We start from the raw sequence: 13,771 nt of genomic DNA on the forward strand, positions 1-13,771 counted from the left end.
AAAGTATCAAGTTTACATCGGGACCACAAAACGCAGCATACAAACAAGGATAAAAGAACATGAAAGATACTGCAGACTGGGCCAACCTGAGAAACCAACATTGGCTGAACATGGACTGACACAAACAGGACACAGGGTCTTATTCCAAGACACTGAAAGACTGGACAATTCTACCAACTATTTTGTCAGATTGCACAGAGAAGCCATTGAAATTCATAAACATCAGCACAACTTTAACAGAAAAGAAGAGAGTTTAAGAATGAATAAGGCTTGGCTTCCTGTCCTGAAAACTTCCAGACTAACAAAGACTACAGTCCACAATAGCCATGCGGATTAGCTTTGGATTTCATACATTAACAGATCACTTCAGGATACAATAGTTCCATATTAACATACCACACCCTCATTAGCACATTATCTTGATACTTACAGGACAATGATTAGCACATTACCTTTGATACTTTTTGCAGGACAATGATTCAGCTCAAACCCAACCCCTTTCTGACTATATATTACTCTTCCTACACACTTGACACTGAGAGACACTGTCCTTCAGTGTTACTCCTCTGAAGATGCCTGAGACAGCTGCTGGCGAAACGTCAGGAAAGAAAATACCAAGACCACGGTCACACAGCCCGGGTAACCTACAAGAACCAATTAACTAATTCTCTTTGTAGCCTATATTGCGGGGATTATGTCATGCACAACATCTTGCCTGAACACAAAAACAACGTGTATAACACTACCAAAAAAAGGCATAACACTGACAATCTTCCCTGCATTTCTGTATCAACTTGCTCGGGTGGAGTAAGGGTTGTCAGCTCCAGGTTGGGAAATGTCTGGAGATTTCGGGGGTGAAGCCTGAGGAGGGCGGGGTTTGGAGAGGGGAGGGACTTCAATGCCCTAGAGTCCAATTGCCAAAGCAGCCATTTTCTCCAGGAGAACGGATAGGGCTGCCAACCTCCAGGTACTAGCTGGAGATCTCCTGCTATTACAACTTATCTCCTGCTGATAGAGATCAGTTCACTGGAGAAAATGGCCACTTTGGCAATTGGACCCTCTGGCATCAGAGTCCCTCTCCTCCCCAAACCACACCCTTCTCAGGCTTCACCCCAAAAACCTCCCGCCAGTGGTGAAGAGGGACCTGGCAACCCTAAGAATTAATCTCTGTTGCCTGGAGATTACTTGTAATAGCAAGAGATCTCCAGCCACCACCTGTGGGCTGGCTTTTCTTATGTTATGAATTGGGTGCACACCCTTTACATTTCTGCCAGGCATGCAGCTGTTGAAAGAAGTGCAGCCTCTGTAAGGGAAGAGGAGGGTGACCACATGAAGTCTGACTGTGTTTTCTCCCCCTTCTGGACTTGTTAGCTCTACACTGGTTTTATTCATCCCTTCTATCTGCTTGTGCGCCAGGTTAATCTGTTGCACTTTACAGCATGTCTCCATTGTGGCAAAGAAATAGCCAGCACATGTCGAAGCAGTAAACAGTACATCTGCGCATGATTTCCTGAGCCATATCAGAATTAGTGGGTTGGGTCCAAACCAAACTAGCAATTTCCACTCTATAAAGGATATTGATTTCCAAGAAACACTAGTTAAAACCCACAGTGTGTGCTCTCCTCTACTATTTTACTTAACCCCAGTAATCCCAAATCAATATGCACATTACCTATCTATATTAACGGTTCCAAGATATCGCCATGTGTTTATGTTGGCTAGATTTGACCTGCTACCATCTGCACTCATCAGGAAGATACATAATCATTCCCTCCCCTTGTAGATTTTGTCCTTGCTCTGTGAACCTGATCGAGGCATTGGCTGTTGTGTTTTTCCGCTGTGGATTCTATGTACAGGCACACTTGCATTTACTGGAGCCACCGTTGGCCAATAAGAAAATGTTCTCCCCGCAGAACGCTCTAACAATCTTATTAGCAGGGGTTGACCAAAGAACCACTGTTTCTATTTATGAAGTTTCTGCATTCTGCAATGAAAATCCAAGCTGAGATAATGTCAAGGGCATAATTTACACAGATTCTAATTTTGCAACTGTATCTTATGACGACCAGTGTTCAGAGAGGTTTCATGTAGTTAATTAATTTAATATTAGTGTTTTTATCTGTTTTACTCTGCTCAACCAGCTTGGTGTAGAGATTAAAAGTGGTGGTTTAGAGCGGTGGACTCTGATCAGGAGAACCGGGTTTGATTCCCCACTCCTCCACAGGAGCGGAGGACGCTAATCTGGGGAACTGGATTAGTTTCCCCACTCCTACACATGAAGCCAGCTGGATGACCTTGGGCCAGTCACAGCTTCCTTAGAGCTCTCTCAGCCCCACCTACCCCACAGGGTGTCTGTTGTGAAAAAGGGAAGGTGATTGTAAGCTGGTTTGATTCTTACTTAAGTGGTAGAGAAAGTCGGCATATAAAAACCAACTCTTCTTCTTCTTCTGAATGGCCTGAATTAGAAATGTCCACCAATTCCTCCTTCCCATGTAGATCCCCCTCAAGTCATTCCAGTGTCTCCCATCCCCACAGGAACAGCATTTTGTGGAGATCAGTGGACCACAGTGAGAAGAGCGAGGCAGGTGGAGAATTTCACCTGGATCCAACCGACTGAAACCAAAAGTTTGCAAATCCACTCAACAGCTAGATTTGACTCCAGCAGCACCTTAGACACCAATGAGATTTTTTTTTGGGGGGGGGGTTGAGTTTTCACGAGTCAAAGCTCCATTCATCAGACACTTTCTAACTGGAGCTGGGTATGTCTAGCCTGGAGAGGAGAAGACTGAGAGGTGATATGATAACCATCTTCAAGTATTTGAAGGGCTGTCATAGAGAGGAGGGTGCCCAGTTGTTGTTTTCTGCTACCCCAGAAGGTCGGACCAGAACCAACGGGTTGAAATTAAATCAAAAGAGTTTCTGTCTAGACATTAGGAAGAAATTTTTAACAGAGCGGTTCCTCAGTGGAACAGGATTCCTCAGGAGGTGGTGAGCTCTCCTTCCCTGGAGGTTTTTAAGCAGAGGCTAGATGGCCATCAGTCAGCAATGCTGATTCTGTGACCTTAGGCAGATGATGAGAGGGAAGGCATCTTGGCCATCTTCTGGTCACTGGGGGTGTGGGGGGAGGTAATTGTGAATTTCCTGCATTGTGCAGGGGGTTGGACTAGATGACCCTAGTGGTCCCTTCCAACTCTATGATTCTATGATCTGATGAAGGGACTCTCGAAAGCTCTTACCTCAAAAATCTTGTTGTTCTCAAAGGTGCTACTGGACTCAACTCTAGCTGTTCCACAGCAGACCAACATGGCTACCCTCTGGAATTATTTACTGTTAGCAGAGATTTACCATCCATTTAATGTACACAGGTATCAGGATATAAAATTTTATGTGCCTCTTTTTTGTTTTCATTTCCTGCGTTGGCCAACAGCAGCGTTATAAGTGCTTCAATATCCCCCCAATTTTTGCCCTAACTGATTGTCAGCTCCTGTACCTGCGATACATTGAACATCTACCTCTTGTTCTGTTGTTCATATTTATCCTGGTATTTCACAGCCTGCAAATTTAATTTGAGCAAGGTCTATGTGCTGTGTATACAGCATATGTGCTGGGAATTCCAGATGGAACAGAACTGGTTGTTGACTCCAGGTAGAAGTCAGAAATCATATACAAGCATGTCTGTGCTTTTAACTACATTGCAGAAATGTGACCCAGCTTTCATTTCACGGTCAAGTTTATATTTATTAGAGTAATTCTTTTCAGATCCAAAAGGATTTGGATATACCCTTGAGCTGAAACAAGTCCAGAATTAAATTCATTGCAAACAAACATGGATACAAATAATGCTATTAAACTGGGGTTGCCAGCCTCTGGGTAGTAGCTGGAGATTTCCTGCTATTACAACTGATCTCCTGCCGATAGAGATCGGTTCCCCTGGAGAAACTGGCCGCTTTGGCAATTGGACTCTACGGCATTGAAGTCCCTCCCTTCCTGAAACACCTGCCCTCCTCAGGCTCCACCCCAAAAATCTCCTGCCAGTGGCAAAGAGGGACCTGGCAACCCTATATTAAATTCTTGAGTAAGAATTGTACACAACCTTTTTGAAAATCTGCATCTCCAGTGGGAGAACCTAGGTGAGGAAGTTGCATTTCCATGCAACTTTTTCATATTGTGTGTTTATGTGTGTGTGAGGAGACTTAAACCCGGTGACTGGAGCTGTGAACAGGCAAGACAGATCTTTCTACAAACCTGAAAAATATCCCTGGTTTGCAGAAAAATCTGTAATCTTAAAAAAAAATGCTAGGCAACCACAGCATTCCGGGCTGGGTTTGTATGAGTAAAAAGAGAGGGGAGAGTACAGAGGTTTTTCCAGGGCTGTTTGGCTTTGAGGGAGGATGCATCGGGACCAGGTCTTACTAGCGTTGCCACCTCTAGGTTGGGAAATTCCTGGAGTTTTCCTGCTGCCAACAGGTACAGCTCCCTGCCCTCCTCTACAATTTTCTATAGATAGGGTTGCCAACCTCCAGGTACTATTTGGAGATCTCCTGCTATTAACAACTGATCTCCAGGTGACAGAGATCAGTTCCCCTGGAGAAAATGGCCGTTTTGGCAATTGGACTTGAGGGCATTGAAGTCCCTGCCCTCCCCAAACCCCGCCCTCCTCAGGCTCCGCCCCAAAAACCTCCTGCCAGTGGTGAAGAGGGAACTGGCAACCCTACCCTCAGCCTTTCCTCATAGGGCTTGGTCTCCAGGTCCCTGATCATCATTGTCACTCTCCTCTGCACTTATCAAGGTCTTGCAAATTGCTTTTAATTTTTTTAGTAGCCAAAGTCACTGCTCATTTTATTTTTTTAAAAGATCAATGGCTCCCACTGGGTGAATACTGAAAAATGCATACTGAAGCCCCACCCTGCCAAAGGAACAAAAACTGATTTATGAATGCCCAAGAATTAGGGCAGCTGTGGGAGAGAACAGGAACAAAGAGACTGAATATAGCAACAGTCAGGTATCTCCCCCGGTATCTTTGTGAAAGCTCTAGAGCATTATGACTGCCTACATCAGCAAAGGTGGCACTGAAATCATGTTCGGTATTTGGTTTCGTTTTTTTTTAAATCATCTATCAAATGTTGAGGGAGGGGGGGCTGAAAATACCTGAATACGACTGGTTGATCATGACCTCACATGGATTGATCATAAAAATCGAGCAAATGTATTGTGGCAACGCCAGCCACAACGGTGAGGGTAAAAGCAACCTTAACTAGCCTGAAGCCATCTGGTGAATTTCTGTCAGAAGCAAGAGTTTTGTGCATCACTGCTCAGCTGCTCTTCCTGTATTGGATAAACGAAGGACCACGCATTCGGAAATTTAAAGCTGTTCCACAACACCTTAAATCAGTAAATTTCCAAACCTCCAGTGTGGGTGATTTTAATGTAAAGCAGAGCCCATGATCTTCAACCTCAAGGTACTGCTGTCTTTATTTTATTTATTCTATTTTACTTCATTTATAAGAACATAAGAAAGGCCATACTGGATCAGACCAAGCTCCATCAAGTCAAGAAGTCTGTTCACACTGTAGCCAACCAGGTGCTTCTAGGAAGCCCACAAGCAAGACTACTGCAGCAGCACCATCCTGCCTGTGTGTCAAAGCACCTAATGTAATAGGCCTGCTCCTCTGATCCTGGAGAGAATAGGTATGCATCATGACTAGTAGCCATGAATACTAGTAGCCATGGATAGCTCTCTCCTCCATAACATATCCACTCCCCTCTTAAAGCCTTCCAAGTTGGCAGCCATCATCACATCCTGGGGCAGGGAATTCCACAGTTTAACGAAGAAGAAGAAGAAGAAGAAGAAGAAGAAGAAGAAGAAGAAGAAGAAGAAGAAGAAGAAGAAGAAGAAGAGTTGGTTTTTATATGCCAACTTTCTCTACCACTTAAGGAAGAATCAAACCGGCTTACAATCACCCTCCCTTCCCTTCCCCACAACAGACACCCTGTGAGGTAGGTGAGGTTGAGAGAGCTCTAAGAGAACTGTGACTTGCCCAAGGTCACCCAGCTGGCTTCGTGTGTAGGAGTGGGGAAACAAATCCAGTTCATCAGATTAGAGTCCGCCGCTCATGTGGAGGAGTGGGGAATCAAACCCGGTTCTCCAGATCAGAGTCCACTGCTCCAAAACACGGCTGCTAACCACTACACTACGCTGGCAGCCATGTAGACAAACAACTTAAGTTTGAAAAATTGAGTTTCTGAATTTTTGGATTTTTCTTTACCATTGTATTATCCTTAATAATTCACACAGTGGCACCAGGGAACATTCAATATGAGTGTTAAATACTAGCAGTACATTCGTCTTGCATTTGTTGAAGAGCAGTCCTATGAGCCTTTCATGTCTTAGACATTTCCTTTCACCGCACCTGTGCTGTATGTTATCACCCACCTGTGTGCAGGTATCTTCCGGTTTCCAGCAATCAGGATCACATCACAGAGTTGCTGTTGCTTCAGGTAGCTTTCCATCTTCCTGAAGGTTTGTTCAGCGTGGTGTACGGCTTGATAGAATTCCTCTGAACAACTGGAGTCGATATCACATTGGGGAGTCAACGGATGACCAGTTGATGACAACCTGTGAACCACACAAATGGGGGAATAAAGTAGAAAAAATCAGCTGTAATGAATTATTCTGGGGACACTTAATCACATTATTTCAAGGCTGGTAAGAAAATAACTCAATGTGTGGGCCTGCACACTTTCAGGCTCTATTAAGGTCCTTCCTCCTTTCAACGGATGCAGTGCGGAGCCTCTGGCTTTTCTCTATCTATCTATCTATCTATCTATCTATCTATCTATCTATCTATCTATTCCAGTTTTTTCCACCCAGTATTTGTGATTTTAGAAACAAATAGGAGCTTTCATAGAATCAAAGAATTAAAGAATTATAGAATCATAGAATTATAGAGTTGGAAGGGACCACCAGGGTCATCAAGTCCAACCCCCTGTACAATGCAGGAAATTCACAACTACATCCCCTACACACACACTCCCAGTGACCAGAAGATGGCCAAGTTGCCCTCCCTCTCATCATCTGCCTAAGGTCACAGAATCAGCATTGCTGACAAATGGCCATCAAATCTGTTCTTAAAAACCTCCAGGGAAGGAGAGCTTACCACCTCCCGAGGAAACCTGCTCCACTGAGGAACCGCTCTAACTGTTAGAAAATTATTCCTAATGTCAAGACTGAAACTGCTTTGATTTAATTTCAACCCATTGGTTCTGGTCCGACCTCCTGGGGCAACAGAAAACAACTCGGCACCTCTTTTCCCCGCCCCTCTTAAAAAAGGTGTTTCAAGAACATTGCTTGCCTCTTCTTTTCCTCTGTAGCATTTCCACCCTGTCACTTTTGGGGCTCTAGTATCAGTAAATGGAAGTTACTAGGTTGGTTATCAGAGCTTTCTTTTAATTAAACTCTTGGGTACACTCGAAAACACTGACCAGCAGAAACATTTTAATAGACAGAACTAGGTAGTGTTAACTTGCATTCAAGAGAAACAAGAATCAAAGGTTTCTTGGGGTTACATACATTTTTAAAGTATTGAGTTAAATTGGAATTCTGAAAGCACGTGTTCCTATTGGGACATTTTAATATTTTATATATAGCAAACGTTGATTGGTTCCAAGATAAATGGTTTAAATTTAGGGAAAACATATTTAATAAGGTTTTACAGAATTTTCACCTTGCTGAAATAACACATTGCAAAATTGGAAACTGATTTATGAAGTCAATCACCCCAGTTAGAATGTAGATGGGAATACACATCTGTGTGCCCATTGAGTTGAAAGTAGGGTTGCCAGTCTTCAGGTGAGGCCTGTAGATCTCTTGGTATTACAACTGTTCTCCAGAGTACAGAGATCAGTTCACCTGGACAAAATGGCTGCTTTGGAGGATAGCCTCTGTGCGTTATATCCCACTGAGGTCCCTCCCTTTCCCAAGCCCCACCCCCAAATCTCCAGGAATTTCCCAGCCCAGAATGCATACCTATTCTCTCCAGGATCAGAGGAGCATGCCTATTATATTAGATGCTTTGGGACACAGGCAAGACAGGCAGGATTCGAATCCAGCAGCACCTCAGAGACCAACAAGATTTTCAAGGTTCAAACTTTCGAGAGTCAAAGCTTCCTTCGTCGGATACCCTCAAAAATCTTGTTGGTCACTAAGATGCTACTGGACTCAAACCTAGCTGTTCCACTGCAGAAAAAACATGGCTACTATTTGAAATTTGTTTCTCAAGTGTGTCCATATTCATTCAGTGTTCTAACTTTACCAGCCACCAGAGAATGGCAGTTCAGTGCAGTAAATTCTGAGTAGATGGAAAAATCAAATCAGCGTCACTCTTAATCAAATGAGATCCATGCAGAAGATTCTTTTGTAAAGTCAATATTTATTTTATTTTAATATAGCCTCCCTGTTAGATAATATTCAACTGTCAGACTAAATACACAACTATTGTGGGGGGCATACATATTTAGAGAAATGTAAAGTTTACAGCCCTCAGTTTGCAAGACCTGAGCAAGTCTGTTAAAGAGAGGGCATTTTGGAGGACATTGATACACAGGGTCGCCATGAGTCAGAATCAATTTGACGTAGGGTTGCCACTGGCGGGAGGTTTTTGGGGCAGAGCTTGAGGAGGGCAGGGTTTGGGGATGGGAGGGACTTCAATGCCACAGAGTCCAATTGCCGAAGCGGCCATTTTCTCCAGGTGATCTGATCTCTATCGGCTGGAGATCAGTTGTAATAGCAAAAGATCTCCAGCTAGTATCTGGAGGTAGGCAACCCCGATTTGACGGCACTTAACACACACACACACACACACACACACACAAAGTTTCATTCTTCAGCTGGATGGATTTAAACTTTGCAGTTTGACTCTTAAACAAATAGGTTTTGCTTTGGTGGTTCCAAAAAAGTATATTTCTTTTCCCTTCTTTTCCTTGCTAAATAAAATTTGACTTGGGGCTGAATAAACCATATGGCTTCGCTTGTTTGAAAGTGAAAATGCAACAGGTTTTCTTGACAACTAGATGAATTCTGTGCGGAGAGTTCTCCAAGGGAGATGTATTGAATGCAACTGGAATTGTGTCTGAACCGTCTGTCATGTTATATACTTGGGAATCTCTGCGCCTGAGCATTACGTCAGTTTCATAATAAGTTAACAGATGGATAGCACCGTCCTAAAACAACAACAACATTGTAATCATGTGAGCCATTCTGAATTCAGCAGGAATCCTGTTTAGGTGGACAACTCTGAGATCTGGGACTAAAAATGGGTTAAAATTGCCCAGAGCACTTAAACACGCTTGAGGACTCGAGATTAGAATGGACACCTCCCTCGATGGGAGCTGACAGGCTTTAAACAACAACTGGGTATTGTCACCGCTTCTCAGACATCCCACCTGCTCAATGTGATGTGAGGCAATGAAAATAAGTGCCCAGCAGCTGCTAACCCCAAAGACACAACGGAAGCAACAACTTTGAAGGCAAGCTGTGGTGTCCAACTAATATTTTTTTAGTCTCACAATACAAACACACACACACTTTTTTTAGACCTCCTTGAGGCCATGAGACAGAACTCCTAGAGAGGTACACATAGCCATTTCCCTCTGAACTAAGGTTGCCAGCATGGCGTTGCAACCAGTAAGTGACCTGAGAGAGGGACATGGGGACACTGTTAGTAATGGTATGATGTCATTTCCCCAAGGAAATCAGAAGTGATCTCATGCCTGTCTAGGAATTGCCAGAAACTCTATGGTAAAAGTGACAGCCAGTTGTTTTTTCTCCCTCCAGCCACAGCAGCAGCAGTGGGAAATGGGAGCAAGGGGCAGGACATCCCACAGTGGGGATTTACAGAGCGTTCCTGAGCTGGCGGCATGCAGGGATGGCAGGGAGGAGGCACTGCAATGGTGCCTCCTAAGCAGTTCCCCGCACTCCGAAAACGTTTAAAAAGCCTTTTTGTGGTTTTTTAAATTGCAAATGGGGCTTTTCGCCCCATAGAGAATAGTGAGGCTGCGTCTGCAAAAAAGCACATGCAGCAACGCCATTCTTGGCGCCGGCGTCCGGGGCTGAAAGGGGACAGGAGGCTGCCTAATGGCAGCTCCTCCCCTGCAGAACGCCCCGGGAATGCCCCCTGCAAAGCTGGCGCATTCAACTTCTTCCCCTCTTTTCCTCCCCCCCCCATGTTCAACTTCCTCCCCCCCCCTTTTCACGCTGGTTCATATTATCTAGAACACATTTACGCTCAATTTAATTACTACCGTTAATTTATATTCTAAACAGCTGCCAGCCTGTGTGGACTTTTCTTAATATTGATGAAATTAGTGCTTTCTTTGTACTCTCGATTCAAAAGAGGAGAACTTGACCACTCGGGGGGGGGGTGTTTTCTTGAAAAGGGCAAAGTGGCAGAAAAGGGTTCTTGGAGACAAAGCCCTCTTTAGCACCTAATAAACCGCTGAGAAGTACATTGGTTCCCAGAACATCTCAGGTGGCTATAAGGAATGCTTTGAGAAATGGCAGCAGCCAACTGTAATACCTTCCAGGCCGAAATCACTATGAAGGTTTCTGCCAGCATGGATTAAGACTCCTTGTGCAACGTCTTTTGATATGAACAGCAAAACTCCTGCTGTCTTACGGGGAATCAATATGTCATCCCATATGCAAGCTGCGTTGTTGTGAGGAATGGATACAAAAGAACATAAGAAAAGCCCGGCTGGGTCAGACCGAGGTCCATCAAGTCCAGCAGTCTGTTCACACAGGGGCCAACCAGGTGCCTCTAGGAAGACCACAAACAAGGCGACTGCAGCAGCACCATCCTGCCTGTGTTCCAAAGCACCCAAGATAATAGGCATGCTCCTCTGAGACTGGAGATCATAGGTATGCATCATGACCAGAATCCATTTTAACTAGTAGCCATGGATAGCCCTCTCCTCCATGAACATGTCCACTCCCCTCTTAAAGCCTTCCAAGTCGGCAGCCATCACCACATTTTGGGGCAGGGAGTTCCACAATTTAACTATGTGTTGTGTGAAAAAATACTTCCTTTTATCTGTTTTGAATCTCTCACCCTCCAGCAGCTTTAAGCCAGATTTTTGGAATTTATTTGGGTTGCCGACTTCCAGGTAGGACCTATAGATCTCCTGGCTTTACAACTGATCTCCAGACTACAGATATCAGTTCCTAGGGTTGCCAGGTCCCTCTTCGCCACCGGCAGGAGGTTTTTGGGGTGGAGCCTGAGGGCGGCAGGATTTGGGGAGGGGGAGGGACTACAAAGCCACGGAGTCCAATGGCCAAAGCGGCCATTTTCTCCAGGGGAACCGATCTCTATTGGCTGGGCATCACTTGTAATAGCAGGAGATCCCCAGCTATTGCCTGGAGGCTGGCAACCCTATCAGTTCCCCTGAAGAGAATGCAGTTTTGGAGGGTGGACTCCGTGGAATAATATATTGCTGAGGTCCCTCCCTGAACTGCTCCCTACCCAGGCTCCTCCCCTAAATCTTGAGGAATTTCCCAACCCAGAATTGGCAACCCTAAAAATAAATCCCAATAATCGACACATGTATCTCTTTTGCTAGACTGTACCTATTTTTCAAGATTATGGACAAAGAGATTGACTTTTCCCTCTCCAAGATGGGTTTTGACTATATATATGGCAGGTACAGCTAGTTAGTGAGTTTGGAGTTCATTTTGTGTGTTTTTAATGTTGTTTTTTTTACTCTTAATATATTTTTAAGAGTTGATTACTGGAAGACACTTTATGTACTCTGATGAGAATGGAGTGTGCTGAATGATTCAGCCTTCTATTATCAAACTCATTAAGCTTTTTTTTACACAGCTTAGCAACATTGCAAAAAAAAAAAAAAAAAAAAAAAACATCCATACGTGAAACAATTTAACCCAATTTCTATTAGGCACATTCGAAAGGCAATTTCCTTGTTAAATGTCAATGTATCTTTATCATATCTGTAGTTACCTTTGTTCTGGGGGAAAAACAACAACTGTATCAAATCAAGATGGGGTAATAATATGAATATTTTATCATCCATCCTTTCCTCTTGGTTAAACCACTAAACTATGTTTGTTTATTTTTTTATGTGAAAATGGGCTAGTTGAACTTAGTTCATGAGCAGCAGGTCTGATTGACTCCTATTCATTGGGGCTTACTCCCAGGAAAGTGTTACTAGAATGGCACTTCAAAGAGTGTAAACTGCAAATTCTCGTTTGATCTTATCTTATGCCGCTCATGCAGGGCTGCTTCCTGGTCACCCTGCCGACAGCTTCAGGGCTTCCTTTTGATTATGCATGCCTTTCTTGAACCTCAGAGGTCGCCTCGCTCTCCCCCTTCTTGTGGAAGAGGCATCATATCATTGCAAGTAAAGCCAGAAAGCTTCCATGTCAGCGTGTTTGTGTGAAGTGCCATTAAGTCGCTTCTGACTCTTGGCGACCCTCTGAATCAATGTCCTCCAAAATGTTCTATCCATAACAGCTTTGCTCAGATCTTGCAAATTGAAGGCCGTGGCTTCCTTTATAGAGTCAATCCATCTCTTGTTGGGTTTTCCTCTTTTCTTGCTGCTTTCAACTTTTCCTGGCCTGATTGTCTTTTCTATGTCATTGGGGTTGCCAATCTCCAAGTGGTGGCTGGAGATCTCCTGGGATTACAGCTGATCTCCAGGTGACAGAGATCAGTACACCTGGAAGAAATGACCACTCCATGGCATTATACCCCACTGAAGCCCCTCCCCAAACCCAATCATCCTCAGGCTCCACTCCCAAAATCTCCAGGTATTTCCCAGCATGGAGCTGGCAAACCTACACGGCAGAGTGAGGGATTTTAACCTGGATTCTCCCAGATCCTACCTTAAGGTTTCTGTTCTCACCTATAATTTGCAAAGAACAGAAACTATTTATAAGATTCAGGCAAGCTGACTGTGTACTGAAAAGAAGTAGATCTCCCTGTCCTGATTCCAGGTCTTCCTAACTTTGACTCCCTCAGATGCCTACTGAACCAGAGTTCTGCAACAACTAGGGTTGCCAGGTCAGGGTTGGGAAATACCTGGAGATTTTTGGGGCGGAGCTTAAGGAGGGCGGGGTTTGGAGAGGGAAGGGACTTCAATGCCATAGAGGGACTTCAATTGCCAAAGCGACCATTTTCTCCAGGGGAACTGATCTCTATCGGCTGGAGATCAGTTGTAATAGCAGGAGATCTCCAGCTAGCACCTGGTGGTTGGCAACCCTATGACCCATTCCCACCTTATGAAGTGTACCAGGAGGTTTCCTTTTGGAAACAGATTCTTTTTCCTTACCCTGCCCTGTTTGCAGAAATAGGAAAATGAGTTCACATGCGTAGAAGAAATCCGATTTTGATTTTTAGTATCCCAGATGAAAAGGCGGTAGGAAAAGCTTGTGGGGTTTTTAATACGATGCATACACCAAACAAAGGAGTACAAGGTAAACGCTATCTTTTCTTTTTCCTCTTAGCAGCGGACACTGTTCATAACACACTGTTCTTATGCGCCCGTAATTAGATCTGATTATATAATCCTCTAGCTAGTCTTTTAATCCAGTCTATTTTGTTTATAAAGTCTTCGTTATTGATTTTTTTTTCTTGTTTTAACAGGAGGGAATAACAAAACAAGACGGGCTATAAGGGCATTATGCAGACAAATATGCATCCACACTTCAGGGATTTCCTCAAATCTTTTCTTTCTTGGTAAATTTGAAAGGGAAAGGAGA

At 44.0% G+C, this 13,771-nt stretch overlaps 1 protein-coding gene across 1 annotated transcript in view; it reads right to left on the reverse strand.

Annotated features, from left to right (window-relative positions):
* KLHL1 (kelch like family member 1) overlaps positions 1 to 13,771 on the reverse strand; it is a 136,576-nt gene that overhangs the window by 103,961 nt on the left and 18,844 nt on the right. Inside the window, exon 2 of the mRNA XM_056861830.1 lies at positions 6,434 to 6,616. Coding sequence (XP_056717808.1) covers positions 6,434 to 6,616 — 183 coding nt within the window. The remainder of the gene's footprint in view (positions 1 to 6,433; positions 6,617 to 13,771) is intronic.

This window comes from Euleptes europaea, chromosome 16 (genome assembly GCF_029931775.1).
Source record: "Euleptes europaea isolate rEulEur1 chromosome 16, rEulEur1.hap1, whole genome shotgun sequence".
NCBI lineage: Eukaryota > Metazoa > Chordata > Lepidosauria > Squamata > Sphaerodactylidae > Euleptes > Euleptes europaea.